Raw genomic sequence first — 16,407 nt, forward strand, 5'->3', positions numbered from 1 at the left:
TTTGGAAGCTGATTCTGTTGTTTTCAGCAACAATGTTTACATGAGAACACTTAAACTTCATGGTATATGTTCAACTATATTTCCTTTTTAACATGTAAGTCAACAGCAACATTTGGATGACCCCTTAAAATTATTGTAATTTAAATTCATCATGGTTGAATTATCCTTCCATATCAATTGTGTAACTTGAAAAGAAGTGTGCATAAAGCAGTATCTAATTTCATTTATAATTAAAAACCATGGATAATACATTAATTTGCCTTCCCTAAATGTGACTTTTGGTAGAAATACATCATATATAATTTGTGGTGATTGAATTTACCAATGTGCACCCACTCAAAATATCTGTGAAAAATACCAGTAGCAATTAACATTCACATTGCAAGAAACTGATTTACTTAGCACCATGCTATCTGTTGTTAATTATCAATTCAATGGAAGTAATTGCTATTTGTTTACAACCCAGATTCAGGAACGCAAGCAGCAACGAAGATAGCAGCGGACAGTTGGTCGAGGTGGAGAGAGAGAAGATGGTACTGGAGGAGAGAAGGATGTTGGCAGAAGAGAGGGGTCTTTGAAGAAGAGAAAGTGGCAATAAAAAGGAGGAAGATGGAGTTGGAGGAGGAAAGGGTGCAGTTGGAAAGGAGGAAGGTGGAAGAAATTGAAAGGCTTGGAGGGAGATTGATAAATGTAGCTGAAGAAATATTATCTCAAATGAAAAATAAATAATTTGAAAAACATTTATTCTATATCACTTAATTCCCATTTCGCTGGTACTACAAGGACCAATATAGTAAATTATTAGGAAAAAATTATTCTTTCTTCATGGCCGGTGTTTATATCACATTCACTTGACTCATTTGTCTATTTTAGGTGTCAAAACTAGTATTATTACTAGCAAATATTTAAGCATAATAAGTCAATTTGGCAAAAGTAGCATTAATAAATGATAATAACCTTTATTTCGATAGTTAGAGCTGACGATCGCGAAGGGGCACTCAAATATGGAGTTACACTTGCGATAAGTTCCGTGGTCACCACTTTGGTTAGACAATATAATTTAATAAATTTGGAATTGTCTAAATTAAAGGAGGACTTCCGTTCCCGTATTTCACGAGGAACTCGTCATATCTTTTGCTCTTCCCCTTCTAGATCTTCTAATACTTGCAGTCGCAATATTGCCATCGCCATGTTTGTTGATTTCTCGTACTTCGAAAAAGGTTTTCACCGGGTTTGAGTGAGGGAGTGAAATTTCGTACGTACGAGCTCACTCCCCCAATTCGAGCATAGCAAATTCACTCGTAGTTCGAGAAAAGGTCACGTGACCCCTTAGTTACCACTCACTCGCATGCCAGTGAAAACTCAGGCTTAGGCCCCCTGGCCAGGGGTAATTTATTGCCTGATGACTGTCCATAATAATGAATTGGGAACGCGCTAATGAAAATCTTGTGGCTTAAGACTTCTGGTGGAATCTCAGCCATGGTTACTCCATTCAGAATGCTGAATTGTGACTGGGAAATAAAAGTCCTGAGGATTACACCTTTTCCCACAATCTTAGCGAATAGCACAATCATATTCCCAGTCAGAATAGCAGCCTATGAGTCTCCCAGTCATACTGGCAATCCATACAAACAAGGGTATCAAAAGACATACATACTCACATTTTAACAATCCATCTCTTCTTGGGGAGGCATTGCATTCTGCCTTCCAGAAACTTGTGCAACCATAGAGAACAAAAACACACATGACTAACAACATGGCCAGGTAATTCATGAAGTGCACATGGTTTTTGGCACCTGAAAAATGTTGAAATTCACTTCATCTATAAAAAAAGCTACTTCTTTATGAAAGTCAACAAACACAAGAAAGCAACAACAAATTCTCAGCAAAACATAAATTCAACAAAACAGAGATACAACACTTATCATCAACCAAGGTATCACATACACATTCTTTTTACAACTTTAACATACCATGAAATTAAATTTTTATTAATTTTTGCCGTCGAAAAGACAAATTTTACGCAAATTTGTCTTTTCGACGGCAAAATTCGTACATTTTGTGCCCAGCGCAGTTTAAATGCACCGCCCACAATCACCGCTTAAAGCATGTGAGCGACTGCCCAGCTGCTAGTTGACTGGGACTCTACGTGGCCGCGAACTACAAGTGGGTGCGGGCAAGCTACACCTCCGCCACTATATGTCTTATTCCTTAATTTATTATTGCTCTACGACATAATTATTTAAAATATTCTGTATTTTGTCATATATCTCTGTTTTACTACATTTTATCGTCATCTACCTCATTATGGAAATAAAAAATAGACGCTACAAAATGCGATTACCTGATATTGAAAGTGCGATAAAATAAAAATGAAAGTGCGATTTCCACCTATATCTAAAGGCCTGGTTACACGATACATTAACACGTACGGGTTAATGTCTAAATGTATGAACGCGAGAATGAATGCCAAAATGCACCGTGTAACCACCCAACCTGTGCGAATGCATGAACGGAAAATAGAACCTGTTCTAATTTGGTTCATGCATTTGTACATGTTCTGTTCCGGTCCACCAAAATCATTCACGCAAACGTACATTAACTTGTACGTGTTAATGTACCGTGTAACCAGGCCTTAATAATGAACCACAGAAGAACATCAGTAAACATACCTATGCAATTTCCAACCCAAGGGCAATGATGATCAAACTTTGCCACACACCGATCGCAAACTGAACAGTGTTTTGAGCGAACAGGTCTTCTCACGAGACAGGAGCTACAGAACCATTGTGCTTCAAATCCATCCCTCTCTGCCAACTCTATGATAGTCTACAAAGATTTTAAAAAAATACTATTAAAGGTAAAAACCTTTGAGATGATCACACAAACAAAAACCAAGAAATATTTTAAAGAAGATTTGATAGTGCTACTGTTAACATGCTTAATAAAACTTAAAGAGAGCAACTCACCCGATATTTCTGTTCCTGAGTGGCAGCAACAACCCCAGGATCCCCACGCCATGACTTTAGAAATGTATACCATAGTAAGAGAGAAGTTATGATGAAAGCTGCACTGATCCACGGAGAAACAACCTTAGAGATCCAAACAAACCACGTCACATACATCCAAAACTGGAAATATTAAAAAAATCAAGAAAAAGGTAAAAGAGATTAGTTTCAACACTTTGTACATCAGAACAAAACACTTGGCATAGATTAATTTTTTCAAAACACTTTGAAATGCAGACCATGCAGATTAATATAATTAATACAATTGGTGCAAGAGTTTCAACTTATGAACATGGTTGCCTGGACCATAAAAATTTCCTTATCAATTGATTAATAGAGGATCCCTTCAGCACATTATCTGTAGCAATGCTAATTATAAATGTGCGACTGTAATAAAATACATAAATAAATTACCTCAGAGAATAATTTTACTTTCACAGTAATATCTAGTTATTTCCAAAAAAATATTTAATTTTGCCACTTTGTGACATCTTCAGGAATTTTTACATTATGCAAGTGATGCCTAGTTTGGTTGAAAATAAAGTAATTTTTTGTTCATCAGATATTATACAAACATACATACATAATTTCTAAGGGCTATATAAACCCACTAAGAGTCCACCGCCAGCTTGCTGATCTACTATTTCTCTACAGGCTATTTAATAACAAAATCAACAGTCCTTTCCTTAAGGCCTGGTTACACGGTACATTAACACGTACAAGTTAATGTACATTTGCATGAATGACTTTGGTGGACCGGAATGGAACATGTACGAATGCATGAACCAAATTAGAACAGGTTCTATTTTCCGTTCATGCATTCGCTCAAGTTGGGTGGTTACACAGTGCATTTTCATATTCATTCACGTGTTCATAAATTTAGACATTAACCCGTAAGTGTTAATGCATCGTGTAACCAGGCCTTAATACATCTTTTATCCTTTGATACTACTCTCAATTTCACTAAACTTTTCCATTTAACATTTTTCTATAGAAACTTCACATTCAATACACCCCTTATTGCTACCTTTTATTTTTTAACATGATAAATACTTCACTTGTTTAATGTTGGTAAACTTCATTCAACCTTGTACTACCTTCTCTTGCTTTTTGTCATCCTGTGTGTTCTTTTGAGATCATTACTTTGCCTACACTACATATTATTGTAAATTAGTTTAATTTTTTCACTTGATTGACCTCCCATGGTTAATATTATCTGTACTTTAACTTCATGTAACTGAGTAAATTCCTTATTTTGATTCTTGTTATCCTTCCTTTTTTTCCTTGTGTGAACATTACCTTGCTTAAATATTATATTTCTGAGAATTTTCTCTTTGTGCAATAATTCTTTTTTCTTGTGATATATATTTTATAATGCTTAAATATGTTACATAATTTTTTTGTACAATGGGTTAACACCCATGACAATAAACATTATTATTATTATTATATTAAGACTATTCAATTGTTACATAGAAGATAAAGTTACACATAAGGAATTAAAACAAAGAATTGGGTGTCTACCAAAGTCAAAATATGAACTTCAAGCATAAGTGTAGGTGTACTGCTTCTTCAGTTTGACCAAGACATTTTTTAGAAGGAAGTACTGGCTATAGTAATACGCAGATCACAAAATTATAATGCTTAAAATCAATGTCAGAAAATTTCTCACAAAAAACAACATGCAGAAATGTTACAACTCACCTTAGTGGCCAAATAAATAGACATTGGTAAAAGATTCATGAGTCTCTCATCATAGAGATATTGGCCACCGAAGTGCAGGACAATATATGCCAGGACAAATAACCCCATCTTTACTAAGTAATTGAGACTTGACTCTAACGTCACTCCAACCACATAAAATGCCATGAACGGAGTTGACACCATGCACCAGAACCTTAGATGCTGAAAAAAAGGAGAATTAAAAATCAAAGTCAGTCCAAAAATATCACACAGTAAGATAATTCATCATAATTTTTATTCATTCAGGCCATAGACCAACCATGTGGATTTCATCAATGCTCTGTATATATATAAAGGTGCATTTTACAACCTTATAATAAGCCATAGAAACAAGAATTAACCATTTTCATCCAAATTAATCATAAAATGCAATGTATTGCTCAAGGTGATTTTATAAAGAACAATAATAACTTGAAAATTCAATAAATCTCAAGTCCAAATCAGCAAAAACAAAACTACCTTTTTTCTAAGTTTCATTAAAACTTAATCATTAATTATGGATTAATTACTGATAAAGAGAATAAAATTTATACAAACAAACCCCCAAACACCTGACCGTAAGAACACAAACAAACAAAACATTTTGACAACTGTAATGGCTAATAATTCAAGAACAACCAGCATTAAACATGCTGGAGAATAAGCTAATGAGTGAAATGTTTCTGGCTCACACTACATAAGTATTTGTCCCTCTTTTGTCAAGCTTTTAAATTAATGACACACACAAAAGCAAGTACTTTTTAATGCGACATAATTTATTTTAACCCTCAATGCGCAGAACATCATCATTAGATACAAACATAGCACCAAACACACAGGTATGTACAGGCAAGGCATAGAACATTCTCCCTTCATAGTTGTAAGTAGAAATTCTTCCCAGATTGTTGACAACACAAGAAAAATTTCCACATGTTTTCCACCAGGAAAGCCTCAAATCTTTATAAGTACAGGAGACATTCCCTTCACCAAATTAATTTGTTTTAGAGGAGAGATCATAAAGTTGATTCCATCGCAAGTTTAATCAACATTATTTCCAAAAATTATAAAGTGCAACAGTTTATTTAAATGCTGCCACATAAATAAACGTTTCAATGACAAATAAGGCATAAAACCACAACATTCATGACACATTGTGCGAGAAAAAACTATTTTAGCAGGATATGAAATTACTAGGGATAGACGGATCCAGGATTTTTTTGGATCCAGATCAGATACTTGATTTCAGGTGTCGGATCTTAAGATATTTTTGGATCCAAATGCATTTTTAATTGCCTGCTATACAACAAAGTAATTATTCAAGTTTCTTCTGGGTACACGTGATCAAAGGAATGTTATTTGGATGTTCATACACATTTTAACTGATTAAAAATTATTTTTATAAGCTTGCAAGTTATTTGACAGTATCCACATTTTCTTCACGCACGTTTCCCCCAAATTTTGTCACTTTCTTATCGCATGCTGACTTGTGTTTGACCCGTAAATGCTTCAGTTGTGGTGAGGTAGATTTTTCACTACCTCACAATAGTTTCATGCCACTGTGCACTCACATGGCATACATTGAGCTCTCCTCATCTCAATAAAAATGTTTCCACTCAATGAAAAACATATTCATCAATGTATCATTAAATTAAATTGCAACTGTGCAATCTGCGACAATTATCAATGCTTAGAACAATATTGACTTCACGTGTGACGAGGTGTGGGAGCAGGACGAGACAACAGCTCGACAATTTCGAGAAGAAGGGCTGGGTAGCAGAAGCGAGTAAAGGAGAGGTGGAGAGGAATCGGGGTGATCCCTCCGTTTTTCAAGCAATCAGACTAAAAATGAGAAGGTCCAGGATAAACATGTCACATCTTGCTATTTTGTGACGTCATTGCCTTCAAAGCGAAGCTGGGAGAGCTACGTAATATATGCAGTTGGCATTTCCAGTCCATCTCCACTTGTTTGAGGGGGTTAATGATACGCTTGTTTCTTTGAAAATATGCTACTTCGACACGTTGAATATTAGTATAGTCTAGTTGTAACAAGAAAACTTATTGGCAATCAATTAGAGATGAAAGAACTAAAATACCGTCAGAAATGCATTGCGTTAGTTATCATTCTTTTTTAAATCTTGTGCATGTCATCCAATTGCCTAAGCTATCGAGACATCTTCCGACCCAGAAAGTCATCACCTAGCATTTGTCCTTTCGAAACAGAGAATTGAAGGAGAAAGGACGAAAAAGGTCAGTTGGTGAGACAGGTTCCGATTGTTCTCGTGAAAACTTGATATTTTCCTTCACAGACAATGATTTATCATTTGCGTGATCTCAGAAACGAAAAAAAGTCAGAGGCACGAGCTGATGGAGGGCCGAGGGTGGTTTTCTGAACTATGCAACGTATTTACTTTTGACGTGGTTATTATCCTACGAAACTGAGATTCCCCGGTGATTGTTCAATCTCTTGGGAAGAGTCACACTAGATGCCTATTGTTTTTTGCCTTAAAATTTTCCACGGCTGAAGTTCTGTCGCATAGCCCCAACGAGAGATTTTAAACGAAGTGGTTCATAACTAGGACAAGTGTCGTAGTGTGATGGTGCATGCGATGAGAGGATCAGAATTCTTTTCACTTTCTCTTACAGGAAGCTGCATTCACTGAAGCATTATTTGAAATTTCACATCCAGATGCAATGTCTTAAGCAAATTTGGATCCGCACTATGCGGTGAAGGTCAATATCTGCGGATAGTTAGATCCAAGGTATCCTATCTGACCATCCCTTGAAATTACACTTGTGACTTCTAAAGCCACACCTTAGCAAGAATATGTGTAATCAGCTGCAAACATGTGTGTGAGGAAAATCACGTTATTAACTGTATGGTTATTAGCGCATCTTTGAATGACACAAAAATTCAGATAAATACACTCAAATGAACAAATTAGCACCTAGTATATTACAAACCAATAGGAAGGAAGAACATGGCCCAGTAGTTAGTATGAGAATTCTCTAGCATTAGATATATTATAGAAAGCCTAATTATCATGAAATATTAAGTCTAATACATAATAGGTATGACAGGTTTGCTGATTAGTTGAGCATAGGAATAGAAGCTGAGCACTAAAAATCCCAGTTAGTTACCAAAAGAGGCAAGACATGGTCAACAATGCAATACACATCATACCTGTTTATTCCGGTCCCTATGATTTATACCTTAATTACCTTGTCTCTTGTAAGTCTGTAGCAAATGTTTCTTCTTCTGCCAGAGATTTCTTGGATCTTTTCATTGACTTTCTTTCCTATCCAAGTTGCTTTCTGAGATGATAACATGTTGTAAACTGTTTCACCCTGAAATTAACACAAATATTATAATACAAAACTTGGTCGAACTGTAGTTGGTTGGTTGGTATCTCTATTTATGTTCAGGGGGAAGGATAATTTTAAAACAATAAGATTATGTGTTTCTTGATTATTTTCTAGGGAAATACACAGCAAAAACATTCACAACTAGTGACTAGATGATTTTGATTTAGTACAATTATATTTATGTTCTGGTAGGAAAGTTAAGGAATGAAAATTTTTCAATTTGAATGTAACCAATTTATAATTATAGGCAAGAAAACATAATACGTAGGTAACACACAATTCTGAGGTAAATATTATGAATGAGTACATGGCCATGTAAATGGGGAACTTGCATGGGTCGTCGATTTCTCTAAAAACTATTTTGAATAAGTAAAATGGATACATTAGCTCGCAAAATTGCCTTAAGTTTCTCCATTCATCATCAAAAGAAATTAAAAATTGACTTTAAAAATCGAGAAAAATTTTTCTGATCCGACCACTGCGTGAAGACACCCGAGCATTGCCGAGGCCAGGCATGACGTCATAGGTGCCTAAACAACCGTAGGGAGTTGGAAAATACGCTGGGCGCATGCTGTAAAATTTGTTTTGAGGGAGTATTTAGCCGCTCATTGTCACTTTATTTTGTTCTGTTGTTCTTGGGCAAGTTTTCCTATTGCTATTGTGCCACGATTATTACTTGGGATATTAATAATGCAACGTCAGGATGATGAAGTACAAGCATTTCACTTCATATGTTTTAGTTAAGAGAAAAATGAATGATAACGTTGCCGCTCGTTCGAATAGTACACCTGAAATTCATCTATATCTACATAATACCCCGCAAGCCGCCTAAAATTGATGCCACGACCCTCATGGAATTTGTTATGACAAATTATTGCTATACGTCGGCGGCAAATCGAGATATAAAAGAAACTTGTAATACTGGAGGATAACCATCGTAAGCTTACGAGCTGTGCTGTTGAATTTGGGAACACCGTATTAGCAGAGAAGGTAGTCCTCTCCGTCCTATGGTACGAATTCACAGCAAAACGGTCTGCACACAATCCACATGTGAGATCGCGAATCAGTTCCGCTGTCAACCTACACACACACACGAGCTACAACCTATTTCAATAATACATATAAATCCATAAACAATATACTAGCATATACCATAAAAATATAGTGGGAAATACAACTATCAAAAACTAGAAGTCACTACCATTCTTATATTCATCACGTACAACTTGCAATTACAGAGCTCGTAATGATGAAAACAACTATTTATTCACTGATTTAAAACCTTAAATTAGCCCACGCAAGTGACAAAGGTGACTTTTCTCACTACTATTTGTTGAAATAATAGAATAACAAACTTCACATACAGTTTTGATCTAGATAGCTTGATAGTGAAATGTCATATCTACGGTGAAAAACGGAGGTGAACTCGCCACTGACAATTTTAGATTACTGTTAGACATTTATCGATAGCGTAATAGCACTTTTTACAATTCAATCTTGTTGGAACACTAATAACTCTTGGCCAATATTTTTCAACCTTGTCAAACTTTGTGCATTACAACCACTGGCTCTGTGATTATTAGCAGTAGCTTAACGGGAGATGTCACATTGAAAATAACACTATTTTGGCAAAAAAAAAGTGTTCTTAGATGTCTCCAATCAGCGAGCAAAAGTTGCATTGACTGGAATTCACCTCATGATGCAAGCACAGGCAGTCCTAAATGACGAATTCTCCAGTGCCTAAGAAGAAATGGATGAATTTATTGAATATAAAAGCATAGCAGACATAAGTTAACATCAAAATTGTTCTAATTACAAACTTAAATGAATGCTATGCCCTCGATAACATCAACTTACAATTAACGTATCCCCATCCAACGGCCGTGGCTCAGACTCCTACAACGATGTTATTTAGGTATTATAAAATTTTTGGTTTAACTGCTCCAGTTTTAAACTTTATGCACTTACTCATATATTAATATGTATTGTAAATTATACAAAATATGAGGGCTTCCGAGCCTCTATTGTCGGATAATATCCTTTAAATAGAAAACAATCAATATGTCTCACAAACGAAGCTCTCACAATTGCTAGCAACTATAACAAAAAATCACAACAATTGTTTCGTGATATGTTTAGGCACCTATGACGTCATCAAGGCTTCATTGGTAGTGGCTTGGGGGGAGAAGGAGTTTTTGGCGCACTTTAAAATTCGTTATATTTATCATTGAATATCTCGCGAAGAAAAACTCAAATTTACATGCGGTTTTTTTTGTAGAATTCAGAAAATAATTTTCTGTCCGTCTGTGAAATTAAAAAAAAATCATGCAAATTCCCCATTCTAATAATAAAACATCTTCCAATGTACACCCTCTACAGTAAAAATTGGTAAAAAATATTTTTCCTCACATTGATTCACATGATCACTATTAAAAACCAAAAATACCTTTCGAATGGATATAATCCAAACATTCAAGCATTATGGAGTGGAATATTTCCACATTGAAATAAATACTTGCAATTTTCCATGATAAGTAATCGTTATGAAATAAGTTGCACAAATTTAATTCAAAAACTTTCATATGGAAGTTTATAGCTAAAACGTATATGTATGGAGCTTTAAAAGTAATTATTTTTCACCTGATTCATTATTTAATATTCATATTAGTTGACTGAATATCACATGACCTCTATAAAACACTTATCCCAATCTGAAATTCATTTACTGAGTTAACACGAGGCCAGGGCAGAGAAGAGATTTAAACATAAATACACCCATTCAGAGAACATTACTTAAAAATTAACAGTGGAGCTGAAAATGTAAATATTATTCTGAAAGAAAATAAAGTGGACACTTACTTCAGAATTTGGTATGTCCAGACTTGCACCTCTCATTACTAAGGTCGAAACAGCAGATTGATTCCTGGCAATGACAGCCCAGTGAAGAGCTGTGTTGCCTTGCAGTTTATCTTGAGCAGCTGTAGAAGCTCCAAAGGTAAGGAGAAGTCGAGTCGGATCTAGGCTGGAAAAGAAAATAATTCTTTCAAAAATTTCTCTACACAGACATCATATCAAAGAAGATGGTCATGAGACATTCTTTCTATGGAAATTATTTCTGGTGCACATGCGGGAGGACAAAGGGTAACACTATTCATTCGCTCACTCAGTAATTAAACCCATACCTTGGTTTATGGAGCGTGGTAGTCTAGTGATTAGACTTCTTGGATGCTGATCAAGGATCCTGGGTTAGATAGATAGATCTTTTTTTTTGGACTACAAATTTCCTTTACACTTTTCGTGGATGACAAGGAGTAAGTTCAAATAGGAAACTGAAGTTCCCATTAATAGAAGCAGATTACCGAAAAATGTGGTAGAACCAGTGGTGTAACTATGGGGGGGTGGGGGAGGGGATAGATCCCCCCCTAAAGCCTCAGAGAAATAAAAAAGTTACATACTTTTAAATATTGTCTAGTTTTGAAATTTAATTACTATATCTGCTTAAAGTTAAATTTTCAAAGCCAAAATGATGAAAAATGAAATGTCCAGGCATGTCATTTTTCAAAAATTTCAAAAAGTTGCCTATAGAAGGATCACCACCTCAGGACATTCCATCCCACCCCTAGGCATATTCCCAGTTACGCCTTTGGGTAGAACTATGAATATTTTAAACAATTCTAGATTTACACATTATTTTCTACACAAATAGAATGTTAATTTGTATGATTCGGAAATATGAGAAAGGTGGAAACAGAAAACAGGGAGGAAACGGGAGGAAAAAAAAGAATATTATTTTTTCCTAAAATAAAAGTTCACATGCCTGTGGCTGAATCTGGGGTGAGCTCTACCCTCACACAAACAAGCCAACCTTCTCATTGAATCACTAACTTAGTGAGTACATATTAAGGCCTGGTTACACGATACATTAACACGTACGGGTTAATGTATAAATGTATTAATGCAAGAATGAATGCCAAAATGCACCGTGTAACTACCCAACTTATGCGAATGCATGAACAGAAAATAGAACCTGTTCTAATTTGGTTCATGCATTCATACATGTTCCGTTCCACCAAAATCATTCACGCAAACGTACATTAACTCGTACGTGTTAATGTACCGTGTAAGCAGGCCTTCACAACCGGAAAAAGAGTTATGCATACTATTGAGTGATGAAATCAAACATACCTAGTGACTTTATATGCACTCCACATGAGTGGCGTCATCCCGTTTCTGTCACGCATGTCCACACTAACACCTTTAGCCACAAGATACGCCACCACCGCTGTGTGCCCAAACTGAGCAGCAAGATGAATGCACGAGGCACCCTCGCCATCACGCAGAGACGGATCAGCCCCACACTGCATTAGAAGGACAACAGCACCCAGGTGACCTTGCCTGCAAGATAAAAGATTCCTGTGCAAGGCATTTTTTGTTTCCTTAATTGCCGAGTAAATTTAAAAAGTAATTTCATGTCGATGAATTTCGTTAATACTGTTACTACGGGAGGTATGTTTCCTATCATCTCCTTTCACGCAAATTTATTTATCATCAGACAAGTCCTCAAGAACTTACAAAAAACAAATGTAAAAAAAGATGAGGTCAGTTAAACTAAAACTTATTGAGATATCATGTAGATTAATATAATTAGGAAGTCTGGTAAAAAAAGCTGATACATGATATTAATATTGGCATCACAACAGGTATCCTCTGGAAAGCCATTGAAAATTTGACAAATAATTCTCAATCATTCCTAGACATTGCAGGCTCCAGTCAAGCCTTCTGTTATAAGATGAGAAATTGTATTTAATTTAGTTTCTCGTCATCTAAGTTCCACTTCTAAAGAAGAGAGAAGAAACAATGACAATTGGAGCATCCAACAACCAAGTTACCACAAAGAACTTAAAATATACACAGTCACAAGATTCAGCTATGTGTCTAACTTCATCTAACATTGTCTATGCATCTATCTAACTTGCTTTCAAAAGACAAAAATTTCAAGAACTCCGCAAGGCAGAGCCCTGTTAATGTAGGAAGACATGCATTGGAATATTAGGAATTGCACAATTTTCCACTAACTTTATTTGCACACAATGCATTTCATAGTTAACTCCAATATTCCCATATGCATTCTCAAGAATGTTGAGTAAACAATGAAATGCCACGTGCACAAATAAATTAAGGGGAGCATTGTGCATGGTTAATCAATATTAACAATTTCTAACATCCAGCCAAAATAGATAAAGGATATGCATAGGTGAGACCAGCTAACCCATATACACACACTTGCAGCAGCACTAGTGGCCCACTATACACAACAAGTTCAGCTAATCTGTCACTGTGGAACATGAGTGGTCAGAATGCAGATACACAATGAAATTAGACAAAGGCAAACTAATTGAAAAAAAAAACAAATTTCCCCGAGAAAATCAGGGAATCAATGGATACCAACATTACAAACAACTTTAACAAAGAAGACAAGGGCCACCAGGCAGGACCACTCTGGAGTATATGCCAAAATTAGGACTAATCAAGCCTCTCCAAGGGAGAAAAAACTTATATAAAAGACAAAAAAAAAACAATGACATCAATAGATATGGTTAGCTATCAACATGCTTAAGTAAAAAGGCAAGTAGGTAGTCTCCAAAATAAATGAACTTCTACATTGATCCGTAGAAGATGACATAAACTAAATTAACACTAATGAAATAATTCCTTCCCAAAGTCTTCTGCCAAAAAAATTGATCATCCAACCATCAATCTCATAAAAACTATTGCAAACTTTCCCACCCTTAAAAGACACTAGGACCAAGCATATTTTATTTATTCCCATGGCCAATGGTGGATCCTTCGCTTTGAATCTCATAGCAATAAATAAAAACCAAAAGCAACTGTATAACATAATCAATCACAGGCATTCTCCCAATATCATCAACTCTTGCAAAAAGGCCTGAATTGTGGATTCCCTCATAAGTAATACCGAATATGAAAGTAGCTACACCATTCTATTTTTTCACAGGACTATATTCCTTTCAAATCCATTTCCCACCACAGCTGTAATTAATGTACACGGTTTAATAATTTAGAGAATTATTCCCAAGATTAACTAACCTTGTTGCCCAATGAAGAGGAGTTGACATGAGCTCTCCACCGACAGCATCCACAACTGCACCTTTTGATACATAATATTTTATTATTTCTTTCCTATTGTTTATGGACGCCCAATGAAGCAGTGTCACCGTTTCACTATCAGGCTTATTGACATCATAACCTGCTTCAATAATCTCTTTGCATCTCTCAAGGGCTCCATACTATCAACAAGACAGCAAAACGAAAAGAGGTGAGTATTATTAAAGAGTTAAATATGTTTCACCTGAAATAAGAATCATGTGAGAGAACTTCCTGAGATTTGAAATAACATACCTGAGTGGCTTTGACAATGTCGAATCCACTGTAATCGTGTTCTGTCGACGTATTTTTTGTCACCGGTTCTTGAAATATTGTATTGCCATCTCCTCTCCCATCACTCTCTCTTTCCGTCCCATACAAGGTACCTGGCTTGCAGCCATCCTAGTAAACACAGGTGGGATAATAAAACAAATGTTACCTCAGACGAAATAAAGAGTGGATGCCATTCTAACTTGACGAGATTCTTTTACGATGAACTGAATAACACGTTTAAAAGTACTATCTTATACATTTTTCACAAAGAAAAAACATACCTGGGTAACGAAATTCACAGGATTACAAGTTGGGTCAACCTCCCCAGCCATCGTCTATATACAAGTAAAATACGTCGGAAACAAATTACGTAAACTGTGATGATATTTCCATACTGCAGATTATGTTTCTTCTGTAGAAAAGGGGCGAAGATCTCTCAAGAAGCCTTGACCAACAAAAATCAATACTTCATGAATTTGCTCAATATTCAGCAATCCCCAAAATATAATGAAATCACAAATAATTTTTCGAGTTCGAAACTACCCAAACCACGATAAAATGATGATTAAGCACATAATCATGAAACACCGTACGAATGGATAAGTAAATAATACCTTTTCCTTGGCTTTCCCCTAATCTACAACGAACTTGAATTTGTATCGATTTCTTACGATCGACTTATTCCGATGGTTCCGATACATATCGATATATACACACGCCGCCTCCACTTCCGCCCCATATCTCTGCTCGTAATTGGCGGTCTTTTCGTTAACACTAGTTTGGTTGTGCTACTGGTGATGGTCGTTCACGATGGTCCTAACGATGGTAGCAAATAAATTTTGTGTAAATCAGGCTCTTAAATAGTTAAAAATTACAAGAAGGGAGGAATATGCGCTAAAGAACTTCTTATAGATTATTAATAAAACCCGAATAATTTTATATAATTCACTTTTTGCTGTTTTATCATCTCCGAGAATATTTTAAGACTTATTGTGACTTCTAATTACGATTGATTTTCCCCGTAACCTACGCAAAATATTCTTCCGAATGCCATGGTTTCGTAACATCTGCATTTTCTCACACACAAACAAATTGCTCAACTGAAAGAATCCTAACAACATCCATATAATATTGTGGGCGTTAGCATATGACATCCGTGCAATATCCATGATAAACCACACATTTAAGAAGTTCTGGAAGAGATCCAAAAAAACTTTGTCAATGATCTTAAACATTAGGAATGAAAGGGCCGCATTAAGAACATTGTCCCTTTCTGCTACATGGCTAAAAGTACCTACATATAAGTCACTGTGGTAATCCACCTATGATAATTGGTTATTTCATTGGCCAATTAATGGAGGAAAGAATTAATAACCCTGGTCTCAGTGTAGGCTTACTTTTAATGAAAGATGGCTCGAGTTTTTTGCCTATGGCCCAGTTTACTGCAATAATATGAACTATGTAGTACCTACATATGTATACTCAAGTAAAAATTTCTCCCTTGAAACAGAGCTGATTCTTGGCTGAAACTCCACTGAATGTGTTAAAACTGCCTTGAAACAACCTTGTAGCTGCACTGCACTGCCTTCTCCTCAACAAGAAAAAGAGCACTCAACTGAAACTCTGATGCCATTCTCCCTTGCGAGTCCATTGCATTTGAACTGCTTCTCCCTTGCTGCATGTGTGCCCCACTGATACTGAACTGGACAATAGGCTCAGGCCAGGCCGAATTCATGACACCACTGCATCTCTCTTGCCGAATGTCTTAACTGCCCTGAAACAGCTGCTGCAGCATTTGGGTATCCCATCTCCCTCATGAATTTGAACTGCTTCTCCCTTGCTGCGCGTGTGTTACCCATCGTAAGTTTTGCCAACG

General features: G+C 36.0%; 1 protein-coding gene across 5 annotated transcripts in view; it reads right to left on the minus strand.

Annotated features, from left to right (window-relative positions):
• Nucleotides 1–15,400, minus strand: part of LOC124162244 (palmitoyltransferase Hip14) — a 31,585-nt gene extending 16,185 nt beyond the window's left edge. Inside the window, exons 1-11 of one of the 5 annotated variants that reach the window (XM_046538713.1) lie at nt 15,146–15,400; nt 14,813–14,976; nt 14,514–14,660; nt 14,202–14,401; nt 12,279–12,506; nt 10,953–11,115; nt 7,941–8,075; nt 4,713–4,913; nt 2,970–3,131; nt 2,673–2,829; nt 1,662–1,796 (exon numbers count right to left, since the gene is read on the minus strand). In XM_046538713.1, the coding sequence (XP_046394669.1) occupies nt 1,662–1,796; nt 2,673–2,829; nt 2,970–3,131; nt 4,713–4,913; nt 7,941–8,075; nt 10,953–11,115; nt 12,279–12,506; nt 14,202–14,401; nt 14,514–14,660; nt 14,813–14,863 (1,579 nt within the window). In that variant the 5' untranslated portion in view covers nt 14,864–14,976; nt 15,146–15,400. The remainder of the gene's footprint in view (nt 1–1,661; nt 1,797–2,672; nt 2,830–2,969; nt 3,132–4,712; nt 4,914–7,940; nt 8,076–10,952; nt 11,116–12,278; nt 12,507–14,201; nt 14,402–14,513; nt 14,661–14,812; nt 14,977–15,145) is intronic. The other 4 variants (XM_046538709.1, XM_046538710.1, XM_046538711.1 and 1 more) reach the window with 4 other exon arrangements.
• Nucleotides 15,401–16,407: the final 1,007 nt, after the last annotated feature.

The sequence above is a fragment of the Ischnura elegans genome, chromosome 7, assembly GCF_921293095.1.
Source record: "Ischnura elegans chromosome 7, ioIscEleg1.1, whole genome shotgun sequence".
NCBI classification, from domain to species: domain Eukaryota; kingdom Metazoa; phylum Arthropoda; class Insecta; order Odonata; family Coenagrionidae; genus Ischnura; species Ischnura elegans.